We start from the raw sequence: 16,967 nt of genomic DNA, 5'->3' as shown, positions 1-16,967 counted from the left end.
TTGGATTAAAGCACCAAGCAGAGACCTTGTTATTTCCCTTTGCTATATACTGTGATCCCTACTATGTTAATTCTTCAGAAACCAAAATATCACTGGAAGAAGGCTGGCAGAACACATGAATTATTTTCATTAAGGCAGATCAAGTGACATTGTTTTTTCTTGGTCGTCACTTCATGGGTGAAGTAAAGCTTGAAGGCGCAGACTTTTGGTCTTGGTCTGCCATTCATTGGTTATGAGGTCCGGAGCAGGTAAGTCAACCTCCCTGGCCTTACTTTCCCTATGTGTAATACAGAAATACTTCATGGTAGCATGACTGTATGACACCAGCAATAGACTATGACAACATTCCATGAGGTGGTAATATTTTGTAGTTCTTAACTATTAAATTTGTTCTCTTTACAGAACAGATTTCTAATAAAATGCTTAGTCATAAAATACATGGTTGGCCAGAGGTTCCCTATCCCTTGATTATAAGCAGGTGCTACTTTTTGGGATATTTATTTGAAATATTAATACTTTGGTACTCAATTGTTGATGTCCCATGGTGCATATTTTTACTTTTGGGATTATTAGTGGCCCAAGCAGGGATGAATAGTCTATATAATTACTACCTCTTAACCTAATGCAATTGTTTTTTTCTTGGAGCAAGTGAAATCTTCGTGGGAAGGAGTTTTCTACATGGATTTTTTTTTTTTTTTTTTAAGCATAGTTTCTGTGCTATTAAAGTACTGATTCTAAGCACAGACTCAGGAAGATGGGCCATTGGAACAAGGCTTCTCCAGGAAGTTGGTTCTGTTTGGGTCTTGACCTTCCCTTCCTCTCATACTAGCAGGCCTCTTCCCAATGAATACACATTTTGCCTGTTCTGGTTTTTGCCATGTTTACCTTTTCTTGGTCCTGTATAAGCAATAAAGCTGTTTTCTGTTCTTCACCTTTCTCAACCCCAAATTCTCTTCTATGCCTTAGGGTAAGGCTTTGATGGTTCTTCCAGCCCCCTTAAATATGGCTTAGGGTGGCTCTTCAAAACCTAAGATCTCTCATTTGCACTACTGGCCTTGGAACATAGTTGTTTCTAATGTTCCTGCCAATCAGAGATCTATATATTAAACCCTAAAATGGGATTTAAAAAAAGAGAGTTGGAGAATTCACATTTATTGAATAATTGTTGTGATACAAGATGGAATTTCTGAATTCCCAATAAATAAATTTCACTTTTTGAATATTTGATCTCTTACTTTTTAGCACCAACAGGCTTGGTAACAGCCTGAAGTTAACCTGACAATGGGTTGACAACATTCCCCTGCTGGCCCTTCAACCTGCTTAATAATAAGTCTTTTGCTTCTTCAGTCATTCTCCCACGGGATGGCCTACTGCCCTCCTTTCTGTACAATCTGGGCAAACCGACTGGTGATAGCAAGAGTAGTATCAATGAAGCGGTCCACACAGCTAGAGAGACAATTTTCAGTGCGAGAGTCTAGGCGATTCCCTGGCTTCTCCACACATTTATCCCAACATAACTCCATGAAGTGATGCACCTAAGAAGAAAGAAAAATAGTAACAACTTGGGGTCTGCAGACAGGCCTAACTATGAATTTTCTTATTTCCTTCCCATTTTTCTCATTTTCTGTCACCTAACTATTCTTTGACTCTCTCCTCACTTCTAATTTGTCACCAATATGGACCAACTCCTCATACCTACATTGAAACAATCCTTTTATCCTCTCCTTTTCTATTTTTCTTAGTAATTAAAAAATATGTACTTTCCATCAAGTCACCCTAATGCATCAGTTTCTCTGTTAGCCACTGAGGGCGCTCCCTTATTTAACACCCAACCCATCTGTTTCAGTGAGGTCCACACACAGCATACTCAACTTGACTCTCAATACTCCTCCCTAAAGATTTTTCCACAATTTAAATTATTACCTCCTTGAGAGCACTGCCTATTATTTTCTAATTGTGTCACTTCTTTAATCAGATAGAAAATCTCAGGCACGATTAATACCTTCTTTTATATTTCCAAACTAGCACCAGCGTAAGCTGGGAGGCTATGGTACCAATTAATTCCCCCAAACCACTGCACTCATCTCATTCTAAACCTATTCTTAAGTAGTTCTTAACCTTTTGGGGGTCATGGACATATCTGAGAATCCGATGAAGGTTACCGGCCCAATCTACAGAAAAATGCACATACAGCCCAGAAAATGTGTGCACTTTCATAATGTTCAGCACCCAAAGATTTCTAACCAGGGTTCTTGCTACTCATATTCAGCGAACTCTCCCCTTCCCACCCCCTCCCCCCCTCCTCCCAACACGGGGGAATAACCCTTTACCAAGGGCTTAACTACTTTGGGAGGCTGGGTACTAAGCAGTCAATCCTTTCTGCGGTCCTAAAAGATGACTATCACCTCCGTTTAAGAGGCACGGTTAAGTAATTAGGTTTAGGGTTAGTCATGCAGCTAGAAAGGGGCAACGCCGCGGTTGGAACCATGCTCCAAAACTCTTGTTCTAAACTAACAGTCTAGACCGACTACTTCAGAGCCCACCTTGATCCAATAATGCTCTACTGCTCTATCGTTTTCCAATACATTATTGCAATATGATCCTTGATATCCAGTGAGGCAGCGGGCGACTGCGAAACCAAGACTTAAAGTGGACGGGCGTTTTGTCTATGGGCACGTGACCTGTAAGGGGCAGAGGCAAGCTTAGAACCGGAATCTTCCGAATGCCAGCCCAGAGAGCTCACCGCCAAGCTAGGCTCCCGTGCCTTTGTGTCGCCCCGCCGCAGGAGTGACTCGTTTCTTTCGTGAGCAGAACCGGGCGCAGCAGGCACGGAGCATAGGGCGGCCGCACCGCCCCGCCCACCGTTCAGAGCTCCGTGTGTGCCCGGAACCTGTACTTCACCCTCTTTTCTCTTCACACTGGTCCCTGTCCCCGCACCTGTGCAGTGAACTGCGCCTTCTGCTGTTCCGCCGCCACCAGGCGCTGCAACTCCGCTTCATCCGCCTCACCCAGCTCCGCCATTGCCTACGTCGAGCTCGGGACCTTCCGACGAGCCGTGTGCGCATGTGCGGCGGGACCGAGCCAACACCGATTTCCGGTTCACCCGGCGTTTTCCGTTTCCTCGTTTTCTTTCGTCGTTGCGGGTGGATGTTGTCATATGACTGCTTCCGGGTTGCTGGATGACCTTGAGCCTTCCCGAGCGACATGGCGACTCTCTGGAGGCTGAGTGTCCTCTGCGGTGCCGGAGGTGGGCGAGGTGAGGATCCTGGCAGCTGGAGGTGTTTAGCACAACCTCCAGCCGGGGAAGGGAATGCGGTGAGACCTTTTGAGCGGGGGTGGGGTGGGGCGGGGCGGGGGTGTCCCTCCTCCTTCCCTTGGTGGCAGCTCTGGCTCCTGCCGAAACCACGGCATCACCAGCGTTGCCTGCGGGCCCAGATGTTCACCCGAGAGCATATCTCCCCTGCTCTGGGCTGACGTGGTGATGGGGTAATTTGAAAGTTATAGTCTTGCAGAGGCTATTCACATGAGTTCTCTTTTTCTCCCCATTCGCTGTTTTTAGAGTGCTCCCTCCCTGAATCGCAAAAGAGTGTCAGGGTCAAAGTCCCAATCCACGTCTTGCCTATTTCCCTTGGAGCTGAGTTCGATAATTATAGAAGTGGGCATTTGTGTTATACCAGGCACTGTAGTATGGTTGGGTTACAAATGTGAAAAAACATAGTTCCAGCCCTCAAAGAGTTTTCGTTTTTGTAGAGAAAACACATATAAGCATAATGCAACATAAAGTGAAAACTGTGCAGTAAGTAAATTGTATGCCAGTCCAGAGGAAGAATATATTAGCTGTGTGTTTTGGAAGGAACACCCTGTCTGGGTTCTTGAAGAAGGTGTGCCTGATTTGAGTGTTGAGGGTAAGGAAGGCCACAGGAAGAAGGGCATTACAGTTAGGGCTACTGGGATGAGCAAAAGAATGATGAAGGTGTAGAAGCTGCTTGTTATGAGAGAAAACAAAACAAATCAGATATTAGAGGGTGAAGCTCAAGATGAGGAGTGAGATGGTTCTGGAAAGGTGAACTGAAGTCAAATCACAGAAGAACTTGTCTTGATTTGGAGTATGCATTTTACTTCGTGTGAAGGGCAGCCCTTGAAAGGTTTGACATAGATTTGCAGTTTACATTGACCACTTTGGTAACAGTGTGGTAGATGGCCATCATGGGAAATGGGGCAGGCTAAGACATAAGTCAGGGAGACGAGTTGAGACACTGTTGTAGCCGTGTTGGCAAGGATGGTGAGGTCCTGAACTTGGAAAGCTGTACATAAGAGAAGATTGTCTCAGGAAATGTTAGGAGATACATCAGTATGATTTGGCATTTGACTGAATTTAGAGGGAATGTCCTACATGACTTCCAGATTTCTGGGTAAAGTGAAAGAGTGGCTGGGATGTCATTAAATAAAGTGGTAAGCATGTAGATGGGGGGCAAGTTTAAATGAGAAAGTGAGTTGAAGGGTGATTTTAGTTTTTGCCATGGTAAGTTTAAGGACCATGTGGGGTATCTCAGGGGAGAGGCCTTCTAGGCACTTAAACTTCTGAAACTCTGGAGAGATATCAGGCCTGGGGATACAGAGTTGGGTTTCATCAGCTTAAAGGCACTAGAAGTTGAGTGGACAAAATGTCTAGGGGTGGGCATAGGAAGCAAGGAGAGCAATGGGCAGATGATGGAATCCTGGGCAGACATTTAAGAGCAGCTGCAGAGGAGAGAATCAAAAGGAGAAGCAGAAGAGAATTCTTTCAGAGAAGAGAAGGGAGGAGAGGCCACCAGTGCCACGTGATGCAGAAAGCCCAATAAGATGAAGACTAAACAGTGTCTATTGGATGTGGCCACAGGAGACCATTGGTGACTTACTAAAGCAGCTTTGGTGGGGATAAAGACGAGTTTCAGAGCTGAAGAATGATAAGGAAATGAGGAAGTTGAGGTGATTTAGACAACACTTTAAAGAAGCATGTTTGGAAAGTGAAGAAAGGGAGCAGGGGAAGAGTGCGTCGGCATTAGAGGACATAGGATCAAGGGAAGGGTTAATTGTATTACATCAGTTGAGGGAAAATGGTCAGTAGGAAGGAAGGAGAGGTTAAAGATACAGGAGAGAAATTACATTTTATCGAGTGCTTATAACATTCTGGGAATTATGCTGAACATTTTGCATATATTTTAAAATTCTCAACGGAGTATTATGAAGTAAATACCAGTATTTTCATTTTACAAAAGAGAGGACATTGACTCTTGGAGAGCCTATTTAACTTAATTGCTCATCGTCTCACAGCAGCATTGGTAGGGTTGGGTGTACCTAGGTCTGCCTATTTTTAAACCAAGAGACAAGATCTAAAGGAGGACAGAAAGGGATGGGTTCAAGAGTGCAAGCAGAGAAATTGATCTTGAAAAGGAAGATGGTATTTCCCAAACTAGACTGAATTCCCTGAAGACAAAGACTTTGTCTTTTATCTCTCTTGCTCTAGTGCAGAGCATAATCTTGCATGTATTAAATGTTTGTTGGATGAATAGATGAATAAATGGGAGAAGAAAGGAGCTACAAGTTATTTTTTTTAATTAGTCAAAGTGAAGCCCTTTTATGTAAGTGTTCATTGATTTTTCAATATTTCCATGGCTACTTAGTCTAATCTCATAGCAACCCAGTGAAATAGACGCTATCCTCATTTTACAGATGAGTTGGTCATTCCCTGTTTGGGGTTAAATCGCTTGCCTATGGTCATTTAGAAAGTCTGTCAATCCTGTTAAAGGAGAGGTGCTTATGATCCCCCTTATGTCTCTTTCCTTAGCTCTCTTCCTCCGAACCCCAGTGGTCAGACCGGCTCATGTCTCAGCATTTCTCCAGGACCGATCAGCCCCAGGATGGTGTGGAATACAGCACATTCACCTGTCACCCAGCCACCATTGTATGTCCATCTTCATCTGGGCTGATTATCATGCCTTTGGCAGGACTTGCTGTCTCTGAGAGGAACTCTTGTGTCCAACTCTGTCAAATGAAGACCTAGCCTACACCTGGGCACACAATGCTAGCGTGGTTGAATCATGCCATTTACACTCATACAGAAACTTCTGGTCTAAGTCTTTTTAAATTTTTAAATTTTTTAAAAAGAAAATAGTTCTGTAGGAGGAGTCTGTTCAATATAGTTTAGTTACTTTTATTTATGTAGCTAATGGAGAGGAGCCAGATCCAAATAATTTGGAATAGTAGACAGTTTAAAAAATCATGCATATTTATAGCTGTAATTGACATGCTTATTTTTATTTAGGTTGATATTAAAATCATGGCATTTCTTGGATGAATACTGTTTAGGTATTAAATCTTAGAAAATCTGTAGGTGAATAACAAGTTAACTATATTTCATTTTTAAAGTCTAGAAAGATCAGTATTTTACAGAGAAGACTTCTTTTGATTCTTAAGTCTACCAGTTATAATTGCATCTGAGTTATGAGTAATTAGGCAAGTATAGTTTTCCTGCTTTTTAGAATTATGTTATCTTTGAAAAGTTTTTGTTTCTGAACTTTGTTCAGTTAGATTTAGCAGAGTGGTTTTAACTTGGGGTGCATGGGACTAAAGGAAGGTCCCCCAAAGTTGTATACACAGTCTTTATTTTTAAAATTTATTTATTTATTTATTTATTTATGGCTGCATTGGGTCTTCATTGCTGCACACAGGCTTTCTCTAGTTGTGGCGAGCAAGGGCTAGTCTTCATTGTGGTGTGCGGTCTTCTCATTGCAGTGGGTTCTCTTGTTGTGGAGCACGGGCTCTAGGCACGTGGGCTCAGTAGTTGTGGCTCGTGGCTCTAGAGCGCATGCTCAGTAGTTGTGGCGCCCGGGCTTAGTTGCTCTGCGGCATGTGGGATCTTCCCGGACCAGGGCTCAAACCTGTGTCCCCTGCACTGGCAGGCAGATTCTTAACCACTGCGCCACCAGGGAAGTCCCTACACAGTTTTTTTTTTTTTAATTTTTTGGCCACGCTGCGCAACATGTGGGATCTTACTTCCCTGACCAGGGATCAAACCTGCGCCCCCTGCATTGGGAGCGCAGAGTCTTAAGCACTGGACTGCCAGGGAAGTCCCCCTACACAGTTTTTAATGTGTGTATCTATGTGCACTTTTCCAGGAAGTAGCTCCATCCTTTTATTAGATTCCCAATGGGGTGTGTAACCAAAAAAAGGTAGAGGCTCTCAAAGAGATGTTTAAAGCCCATTTTATTTTCACTTGTTTAAAAGAAGTTTTCAGGGACTTCCCTGGTGGTCCAGTGGTTAGCAACCCACCTGCCAGTGCAGGGGATACGGGTTCAAGCCCTGGTCCAGGAAGATCCCGTATGCCGCGGAACAGCTGAGCCTGTGAGCCACAACTGCTGAAGCCTGTGCATCTAGAGCCCGTGCTCCGCAATAAGAGAAACCACCACAGTGTGAAGCCTGCGCACCGCAACGAAGAGTGGTCCCCGCTCACCGCAACTTGGATGAGAGGGCCCGTGCACAGCAATGAAAACCCAGTGTCGCCAAAAATAAATAAATAAAAATAAACAAATGTATAAAAAAAAAAATAAAAGAAGTTTTCACATTCCATATCTATTTTTGGCTATTTATAAGTAACGGAACAGAAGAAGAACCATGACCCTACAAGTTGACATTAGAACTTTGCTTCTATCTGTCTATTTATTTTTGGCTCTGTTGGGTCTTCGTTGCTGTGGGCGGTCTTCCTCTAGTTGCGGTGGGCAGGGGCTACTCTTCGTTGCGGTGTGCGGGCTTCTCATCACGGTGGCTTTTGTTGCAGAGCACGGGCTCTAGGCACGTGGGCTTCAGTAGTTGTGGCTCACGGACTCTAGAGTGAAGGCTCAGTAGTTGTGGCACATGGGCTTCGTTGCTCCTCAGCGTGTGGGATCTTCCCAGACCAGGGCTCGAACCCGTGTCTCCTGCATTGACAGGCAGATTTTTTTTTTTTTTCCCCAGTACGTGGGCCTCTCATTGTTGTGGCCTCTCCCGTTGCGGAGCGCAGGCTCAGCGGCTCCGCGGCATGTGGGATCCTCCTGGACCGGGGCATGAACCTGTGTCCCCTGCATCGGCAGGCGGACTCTCAACCATTGCACCACCAGGGAAGCCCCTGGCAGGCAGATTTTTAACCACTGCGCCACCAGGGAAGCCCGAGAACTTTGCTTCTCTTTGAGTTGGCTGGTTTAATTTTCTTTTGGGAGGATTTTTAATATTACTTTACTTACTTTAATATTATTTTACTTACAATATTACTTTACTTTTGATTAGGTGTAAACAAAAGAGTGATGTTTTAAAGGAATTCCATAGGTGTCACCAACTTATATTCATAAGGTATCTGTCTATTACACTGAAGTCCAAGATTGGTAATTCTGCAAAGATATTTTGTCCATCTTCTTGCCTATAAGCAAAGTGGATCTGTCTTCTAATTAACATATGTAGGTGTTGAGACACCCTGTGCTGAAAGACTTCAAAGAAAGGAGATTGCATCTCTCACTTACCTTTATCTTACCCTGTTTATGCTCAGAGTTAAGTCTTCCATGCATTCTGTTTGCCATTATGTCAGTGGGTTATTTTGTGGCAAATATTGAGATGTGTGTTTCCCCCTGCAACTCTTATGAATCTCGTCCTTCCTTTCTACAGCTGGTTCCAAGGCTGCGTCTCTCCACTGGACTGGTGAGAGGGTTGTCAGTGTTTTGCTCCTGGGCCTAATTCCAGCCGCTTATTTGAATCCTTGCTCTGCGGTGGACTACTCTCTGGCTGCAGCCCTCACTCTTCATAGTCACTGGCAAGTAGAGCAGTCCTTTCAGTATTACATTGTCTGCTCAATTTGTTTGCTGTGAGCTTGTCTCACTATTGCATATGAGGGAGAAGTTGGTTGAGATACTGAAGATCTGAAGAGAACCTTAAAACATATGTAAACTATTTATATGCCCAGATTTATGTATCCACCTGCCTATTTGATGTCTTCGCTTTCATATCTGTACGCATTTTGAACACAGCATGTCATAAAACTGAGTTCCTGATCCTCCCCAGATCTCTTCCTCCAGTATTCTTGCCCATTTGAATTAATGACGTTTCCATTCTTCTGTTTGTTCAAGCCCCAAACCTGGTCATCATGCTTGATTCCAGAAGTAGTCTCCTAACTGGTCTCCTGTCTGTTCTCAACACAGCAGCCCCTGTGATCCTGTTAAAATATTAAGACAGGTCCAGACACTCCTCGAAACCCTTCATTGTCTCCTAATCTTACTTAAACTAAAAGGCAGAGTTCTTACAGTGATCTACAGACTCTATATGGTCTTGCCCCCTCTTCCTTTCCTCATTTGCAACGATTTTCTGTCACATTCACACTGGCTTCCTTGCTAATTCTTGAACGCACCTGGGTCACTCCAGGCCTCAGGGCTTTACTCTTACAGTTCCTTCTACTTGAAACTTTTCCTAGTTATGTACTTGGCTTGTTGCCTCATTTCCTTCACATCTTAAATGTTACCTTCTCAATGAAGCCGTCTCTAACGACTTACTCAAAATTGCAGTGTCTCTCCCAACATTCCTTATCCCTCTCCCCTGTCTTTATTGTCTCAGTAGCACTTACTTCATTCTAATATACTTTATCATCTGTTTATTATCTTGTATATTTCTTGTCTCCCCTCACAAGAATGAAAGCACAGATACAGAAAATCATAAGAATCAAATCTATGGCTTCGTGAATTATTATAACAGTAATACCCCCCCAGGTCAAGAAATAGACCTTTGCCATCTACTGCAGGAGCCTCTTCCTTGTGTTGTATCTCAGTCATAATGGTTCAACATCCCCCCCACCAGAAAAAATTTTATCCTGATTTTTATAGCAATCGTTTTCTTACATTTCATCATAGTTTTATTACCCAAATGTGCATCACTAGACACTATAGTTCAGTTTTGCTCTTTTTAAAAAAAGAAATGTAATAGTTTTGACTGTTTTTATTTGTTGTTGTATCTTTAGTGCCTAGGGCAGTATCTCACACATAGCACTAAGTAAATATTTGTCGAATGGATGAATTTCCAGTTTTTATTTATTTTACCCAGTGTAGTTTGTTAGACTTTCTAAGTTAATGAACCTTCTAGAAAGTTTGTTAATAACAATTGGGTTCCGTAAGTTGTCCCTTGTATGTTGTTTTGCAAGGACAATATGCTGTCATGGGTGGGGGAGGTTTTTTTTGGATTGTTAGAACTGAAAGCACTTGGGGGAGTATCTTAACCAACCCTATTGTTTTACAATTGTAGAAACTAAACCCCAGGGAAGTTAAGTAACTTGTCAGAATCATTTTCTAGCTAGTATTAAAGGTGATTTTGCTTACCTAGTTTTCTAGGGTTGGTTAGAATTACCCTTTAACCAGATAGACCTCTCACAATAAAAGATTCCAGTTGCATATGGAAATACTAGCTCACAGCTACAGTAGGATTTCTCTGATGTGTGTTTCTTGAAAGGAGATCCATCTAAATCGGTGAAAAATCAGAATAAGAGATAAATCTAAAGTCATACTTTTTCTTTTTTGGCCGTGCTATGTGGCATATGGGATCTTAGTTCCCCATCCAGGGATTGAACCCGTGCCCCCTGAAGTGGAAGTGTGGAGTCTTAACCACTGGACCACCAGGGAAGCCCTAAAGTCATACATTCTAAAAATTACGATTGACTTCTCCAATTACCTTACTGATTCTCTCTTCCTTTTTCAAACATACACAGAAAAGACTTGAAAGAATTGTCTATAATTGTGCACTAGTTCCTTAGCATCCAATCTGCTGTTTTTTTTTTTTTTTTTTTTTTTTTTTTTGGCAGTACGAAGGCCTCTCACTGTTGTGGCCTCTCCGTTGTGGAGCACAGGCTCCGGACGCGCAGGCTCAGCGGCCATGGCTCACGGGCCCAGCCGCTCCGCAGCATGTGGGATCTTCCCGGACCGGGGCACGAACCTGTGTCCCCTGCGTCAGCAGGCGGACTCTCAACCACTGCGCCACCAGGGAAGCCCAGCATCCCATCTTTTTTAACCCACATTAATTGGGCTTTTTATCCCAACTGTGTAACTGAAGTCATTCTTATCAAAATCACTAAAGACCTTAATTTTTTCCAAATCCAGTTGTCCATTCTCTGTCCTCCACTTGAAACTCAGCAGCATTCAAGTTAATCGACCGTTTTCTCCTTAAGTAAATTTTCTTTGGCTTCCTAGATGCCATACTCACCTTGTTTTCTTCTACATTACCAGCTGTACTTTCTCAGTCTCCTCTGTCAGCTCCTTTTCCTCTTGTCTGACCTCTGAATAATAAAGGTCTGATCTCCAGGCTCATTCTAGGCTTTTTAAAATTTCTCTGTTTACACACTTTTCCAGGGTGAGCTCAGATCAGACTTCTTTTCCTGAGCTGCAGACTTGTATTTCCAGTTGTCTGACCGACTTATCCACTTGGATGTCTAATAGTCATCCCAAATTTAATATTGCCAAAAATCACTCTTTCCGCCCCCCTCCCCCGAAATCTCTCTTGATTTCCCCTCAAAACCTCCTTCTCTCCCGTTCTTCCCTAATTCAATTAAATCTTGTTGTTCAAGCCAAAAATCCTGGGAGTCATTCTAGGTATTACTTTTTGTCTTAACCCCACAACCAGTCCATCAGCTTGTGTTAGTTCTCTCCTCAGAACACAGTCTGAGCCAAGTTAAGCCAGCAGCCTTGCCTAGGCTACTACAGCTGCTTCCTAACTAGTTTTTTATTTCTGTTCTTGCCACCCTTCTGTTCGCACTGTCCTTTCACCACATATAGCCAGAGTGACCTTTTTAAAAGGTAAAATTACATTTATCCAAAGAAGATATGCAAATGGAAAATAAGCATATGAAAAAATGCTCAACATTGTTTGTTATTAGAGAAATGCAAATCAAAACCTCATTGAGATACCACTTTACACCTTACACTTTATACCACTTTACGCTTTACACCGACTTTACACATCATTGAGATACCACTTTACACCACTTTACACTTTACCAGGATGGCTGTAATCAAAAAGATGGACAATAATGAGTGTTGAGAAGTGGGAGTCCTCATATATCTCTGCTGGGAATGTAAAATGTTGCGGCTACCTTGGAAAACAGTTTGGCAGGTCTAACAAAAGTTATTATAACAAAGAGTTATAATATGAGTTAACAACAGAGAGTTGCTATATGACTCGGCAATTTCACTTTTAGGTGTATACCTACCAAAATTGAAAACATGTCCCCACGCACACAAAAACTTGTACAATAATGTTCATAGCAGTGTTGTTATTATATAATAGCCAAAGAGGCGAAACAGTCCAGATGTGTCTTAATTGATGAATAGCTAAACAAAATGTGATATGTTTTTACAAAGGAGTATTATTTGGCCATACAAAGACTAAAGTGCTGATCCGTGGTGCAACATGGCTGAACCTTGAAAGTGTTATGCTGAGTGAAAGAAACTCAACACGAAAGGCCGTATATTGTATGATTTCATTTATGAAAAGTGTCCCGAATTAGCAAATATGTAGAGACAGAAAACAAATTAGTGATTGCCTAATGGGCTAAAGGGTACAGAGTTTGTTTCTGATGTAAATGTTCTGGGATTAAACAGTGATGGTGTTGCACAACTCTGTGTGAGTATACTAAAAGCCACAGAATTGTTAATTTTATGGTACGTGAATTATATCTCAATAGAACTGTTATTTAAAAAGTAAAATTAGGTCACTGCTTACTTTGGTCACTGCCTACTTAAAGCACAGCTGTGGTTTCCCGTTGTATTTCAAGTAAAATTCAAACTCCTTGTTATGACCTTCAAGCCCCTATGCGATCTGCCCCTGCCTTCTGGTCTCCCTGTTCTCCAGCCACATAACCTTTTTACGATTCCTCAGAGATGCCAAGGTCATTGTTACTTTTGTTTGGGATGTTCTTTTCATTCAAGCCATCCTTTCTAAAATATTTCTTCATAGCACTTATGTACTTTTTCTTTCTCTTCACTAAAATGTTTGTTCCATAAGGGCAGGAATGCTGTCTTATTTGCTGTACTCTCAACATCTGTAACAGATTCTGGCACATAATATCTGCTTAATAAATTCTTTTTCAATTAATGAAAAAGTCTGTAGGCCATTTGTTTGGGTTTAAAAATAAAAACCAAAATTTTATAAATAGAGTAGGAATTAGTTACTGTCTTTGATATAAACGACTCGAAAATTGAATCTGAAGGATAGGAAGGTGTCTTTATTATATTGTTAGGGTACACTTGATTCCTTCATTTTGGTTTGTGAGTTTTGTTACCATGAGTTGCATTTTGACCTTGACTGATTATTTTTTTTGCAGCCAAGTTAACCGAATAGCCTTCTAACATCACTTGTGGTTTTTCATTTGTACTGTGATTTTTTTTTTTCTTTAGGGGCATTGGACAAGTTGTTACTGACTATGTTCGAGGGGCTGCGTTGCAGAAAGCTGCCAAGGCAGGCTTCTTGGTGCTCTCGGTGTTCACCTTTGCTGGGCTTTGTTATTTCAACTATCATGATGTGGGCATCTGCAAAGCCGTGGCTATGCTGTGGAAGCTCTGACCCTTTAGACTTAACACCTTGAGAAGTGATTGTACACCTGCTTGCCTCTGCTATGTGATGCCATTTCAACTCACAATAAGAAGGAAATAACAGATTAGTCAGCTGGTAAACCTCTTCTCCTAATCAGCTAGTTATGTTTAGAGTTTAATCTTTGAAGAAAGATTGAGAGAAATTGTATCCAAGAAGTTGTGAGACTGAGTTAATGGGGTGTCTCACAGCTTCTCAGAAGACTCACAGTATAACTAAACATTATATATGAGCCTTTGCCTGTTAATTTATCAGACTCTTAAAGGGAATTCAGCTTTATTACTCTCAGTATTTGATCAAACTTCTATATTTGTCCTAGGATGATGGAGAAAGGGAACGACTGTTAATTCATAAGTAAAGACTTCGCAGAAAATTAGGCAGTGTTTCGTTTTTGTAAACATCCCCCCCTCTGTTCAGTCGATACCAGTTACTGATGGTTACGTGTCCTAGGGAGATTTGAAAATTAGAAATGCTGATATTTCACATTACTGATTTCTAGATCCTAGGAAGAAGAGCCTGGAGAGTTTCTGAATATAGAGAAGTTTCATGTAGGGAAGAGGTCCCTTTATAGACATTTCAAATTGTTACAGGTTCTAAATGGAGACTTAATCCTCAAATGTGTTTATTTTACTGGTCCTAAAATAATCTTTTCACAAATATAAAATTGTAAGTAATAAGTTGTTGTTTTCCCACCGTGGGAATCTCTAATGTGAAAATGTATTCTATGAAGGTAAAGTTTTTTTAAAAATAAAAATGCTGTATAATAAAAATTTATTCTACTCTTTTATGTCTTAATTGTCCATAGTTTTATTCAGTAGAACTGAGTGTCTATTGCATCTATAGCATGGAAACAGGACTGAGTGTTTAAATTTCCTTCTGAGTTTAGCAGTTAGGTAAATCAGATACAAAGTACTGTAATACAGAAAAGACTTACATGTAATAGGCAGAAATATACTGAGTATAAGTAGTTTGGTATGAGGAAAGTAATAAGATTAAGTAGTAGGAATCAGAATTAGGTCCAGATTATGGTGTTCTGTGGTTGCCAGCCTTTATATTCAAATTTTATACTGTATGCAGTTAGTCCGGTCTTAAGGGATGAGTGTAATGCATGAGGGTTTCTTCTAGCAATGTAGATGAAATGGGAGTTGGTGCATTTCACTCACTGAGGACCTTACTGGATAACTGAGGCAAACTATCGAAGGGGAGCTGGCTAGAAGGGTAAGTGTTCATGCTGGAGGTTAAAGATAAGGTCCCCTTAATGTGCTTACAACCTTGTAGGATATTTATTAAGGGTTTAGGAAGAGGTGGTTAATTCCGTTTTGGGGCAGGTTAAAGGTTTCAGAAGGGGGTGATGCCTGAGTAGCAGTGGTTCACCAAGGAGTCATGGTGGTGGGCCAGTCCGCCTTGGCAGGGAGGAGTATTTTATTACTGACTTGGTTTAGAATTGGTGGTTCATTATGATGATAAAAAAGCGGACTGACCTTTAGTCAGTTTCGTTATTGTTTTAAAATTCTCTATAGTGATCCCGCTTAGAGTCATTCCTCACCACCCCCCCACTGCTCCCCCATCCCTCCAGCCCCCAGTACACCACTGCTGTCACATGGAGTGGGGAAATGGATTTTTCCATAGAGTAGCTGTCACCAATACCATCAGATCGTAGTTTGGCTTTGGAAGGGTGTCTAATGCTAATAAGCTTCATTAGAGCATGATTGAATGTTAGAGTGGAGGCTGGTTAGAGTGGACCTGCCCCACGTCCTGGTCAGTTTTGTAATTAGGTTGGAGCTGAGCTGTCACTTTGGAAAATCAGTGGGTTGCTGTGAGTTGCTGGAGCAGCAGCGAAGATGAGGCAGGGTCTAACAGCAATAAGACGCTTCTGAGGTTAGGCAGGACATGATCAGAATTGTGCTTCAGAAGGAATTTAGGCAGCATTAGGAAGGTTGATGAACTAGAGGCAGAAGGATGTATAAGAAGATAGAGGTAGAAGATAGTGACAGTGGAAAGTAGTCAATTTCAAAACATATTGTAGAAGTCAACATTCATTTGGTAGGTATTAAGTATCTTGTGTGATTGGCACTGTGCCAGGTACTGTGGCTAAAGAGGTAGGAATTTCTCTCCCCTTAGAAAGAATTCATAGTCTAATTGGGGCAACAGATAAATGATTGCAGTACAGTGTAATAAGTGCAAGAATAGTTAAGCACATTGAGCAGTGATGTAACAAAGGGTACAGGAAGAATTTGCTTGCAAGTTTCATGGGAGACAAGAGTCTTGACCTGGATTCTGAAAGATAAGGAGCTGATACGAGGCCAAGGAAGCTGGGGTGAGGTGTGAGGAGGCTAGAGGATGGTAGATAGATCAGGCAGAAGATTGCACGTGATTCGGTACGATTGCAACGTAGAGAGGGACTGATTGTAGAGGACCTTCTATGCCATGGTAAGTAATTGAGAGAACTGAGTCACTGAAGATTGTTAATTATGCAAATGACATGGTCAGATGTATATTTTATTTTTTTAATAAATTAATTTATTTGTTTATTCTTGGCTGCGTTGGGTCTTCGCTGCTGCACACAGGCTTTTCTCTAGTCGTGGCAAGCGAGGGCTACTCTTCGTTGCGGTGCACGGGCTTCTCGTTGCGGTGGCTTCTCTTGTTGTGGAGTACGGGCTCTAGGTGCGCGGGCTTCAGTAGTTGTGGCTTGCAGGCTCTAGAGCACAGGCTCAGTAGTTGTGGCACACGGGCTTAGTTGCTCCGTGGCATATGGGATCTTTCCGGACTAGGGCTCGAACCCGTGTCCCCTGCATTGGCAGGCGGATTCGCAACCACTGCGCTACCAGGGAAGCCCCAGATGTTTATTTTAAATAGGTTGTGCTGGCAGCTGTGCACAGTGTGGATTTGAAGGAGGAAACAGGTTATTTCAGTGATCCAGAAAGCAATTATGAATTCTGAAGGTAGTAGTAGTGAGGATGAAAATAAATTCAAGAGTTATCTAGAACTTAGAATCAATAAGTTATACTGGGCTGTGAAAGATCGAGAGAGGAGCGAGCCTAGCCCAATTTTTTTGTTGTAAAAAGTGAAAAATGGGAAGTCGTGTCATTAATTTTTGAAGGAAAATTAGATATGGTAGTGGAGGGATAGGTCACTACAAAAGTTTTGGGTTTGTGAGATATCCAGGAAGAGAGAGAATTTGTAGACTTGCATTTTTTGTCAGTATGACAGACTAAATTTTAGGAATTACTTTGCTATGACGCACCTAAGAATGTTAAACAACAAGAATAACTTTTAAAACGTGGCTGAGCTTGCTTAGAGTTTAACAGCTGTTGAACAATATTGAAATTACTCTTTATCAT

The 16,967-nt window shown here is 41.9% G+C and overlaps 2 protein-coding genes across 3 annotated transcripts; one reads left to right on the top strand and one right to left on the bottom strand.

The window, feature by feature from the left end:
* Positions 1–1,133: 1,133 nt before the first annotated feature.
* Positions 1,134–3,046, bottom strand: TIMM8B (translocase of inner mitochondrial membrane 8 homolog B). Its single transcript, XM_065882911.1, has 2 exons — positions 2,938–3,046; positions 1,134–1,535 (listed from the first exon to the last, which is right to left on the bottom strand). Exons 1-2 carry the CDS (start codon positions 3,019–3,021, stop codon positions 1,368–1,370), a joined length of 252 nt encoding a protein of 83 aa, XP_065738983.1. The 5' UTR covers positions 3,022–3,046; the 3' UTR covers positions 1,134–1,367.
* Positions 3,047–3,145: 99 nt separating this feature from the next.
* SDHD (succinate dehydrogenase complex subunit D) lies at positions 3,146–14,391 on the top strand. 2 transcript variants are annotated; one of them, XM_065881335.1, is made up of 4 exons: positions 3,146–3,256; positions 5,828–5,944; positions 8,674–8,818; positions 13,434–14,391. In XM_065881335.1, the coding sequence occupies exons 1-4, from the start codon at positions 3,205–3,207 to the stop codon at positions 13,597–13,599; spliced, it is 480 nt and encodes a 159-aa protein (XP_065737407.1). In that variant the 5' UTR covers positions 3,146–3,204; the 3' UTR covers positions 13,600–14,391. The 2 variants fall into 2 exon arrangements, with proteins under 2 accessions (XP_065737407.1, XP_065737408.1); XM_065881336.1 differs by lacking the exon at positions 5,828–5,944 and having other exon boundaries at positions 3,205–3,256; positions 13,434–13,599.
* The last annotated feature ends 2,576 nt before the right edge of the window (positions 14,392–16,967 follow it).

This window comes from Phocoena phocoena, chromosome 8 (assembly GCF_963924675.1).
Source record: "Phocoena phocoena chromosome 8, mPhoPho1.1, whole genome shotgun sequence".
NCBI classification, from domain to species: Eukaryota; Metazoa; Chordata; class Mammalia; order Artiodactyla; family Phocoenidae; genus Phocoena; species Phocoena phocoena.
The sequence above is the reverse complement of the archived record's forward strand: the minus strand, read 5'-3'. Positions and strand labels throughout refer to the sequence as shown.

Bases quoted from the DNA above. Each gene is read 5' to 3' on its own strand.
- TIMM8B (XM_065882911.1), bottom strand. From the start codon at position 3,021: ATGGCGGAGCTGGGTGAGGCGGATGAAGCGGAGTTGCAGCGCCTGGTG. The intron at 1,536-2,937 runs GTGCGGGGACAG...CTTTCTTCTTAG, and splicing joins AGGCGCAGTTCACTGCACAG to GTGCATCACTTCATGGAGTT.
- SDHD (XM_065881335.1), top strand. From the start codon at position 3,205: ATGGCGACTCTCTGGAGGCTGAGTGTCCTCTGCGGTGCCGGAGGTGGG. The intron at 3,257-5,827 runs GTGAGGATCCTG...CTCTTTCCTTAG, and splicing joins CGGTGCCGGAGGTGGGCGAG to CTCTCTTCCTCCGAACCCCA. The intron at 5,945-8,673 runs GTATGTCCATCT...TCCTTTCTACAG, and splicing joins CCTGTCACCCAGCCACCATT to CTGGTTCCAAGGCTGCGTCT.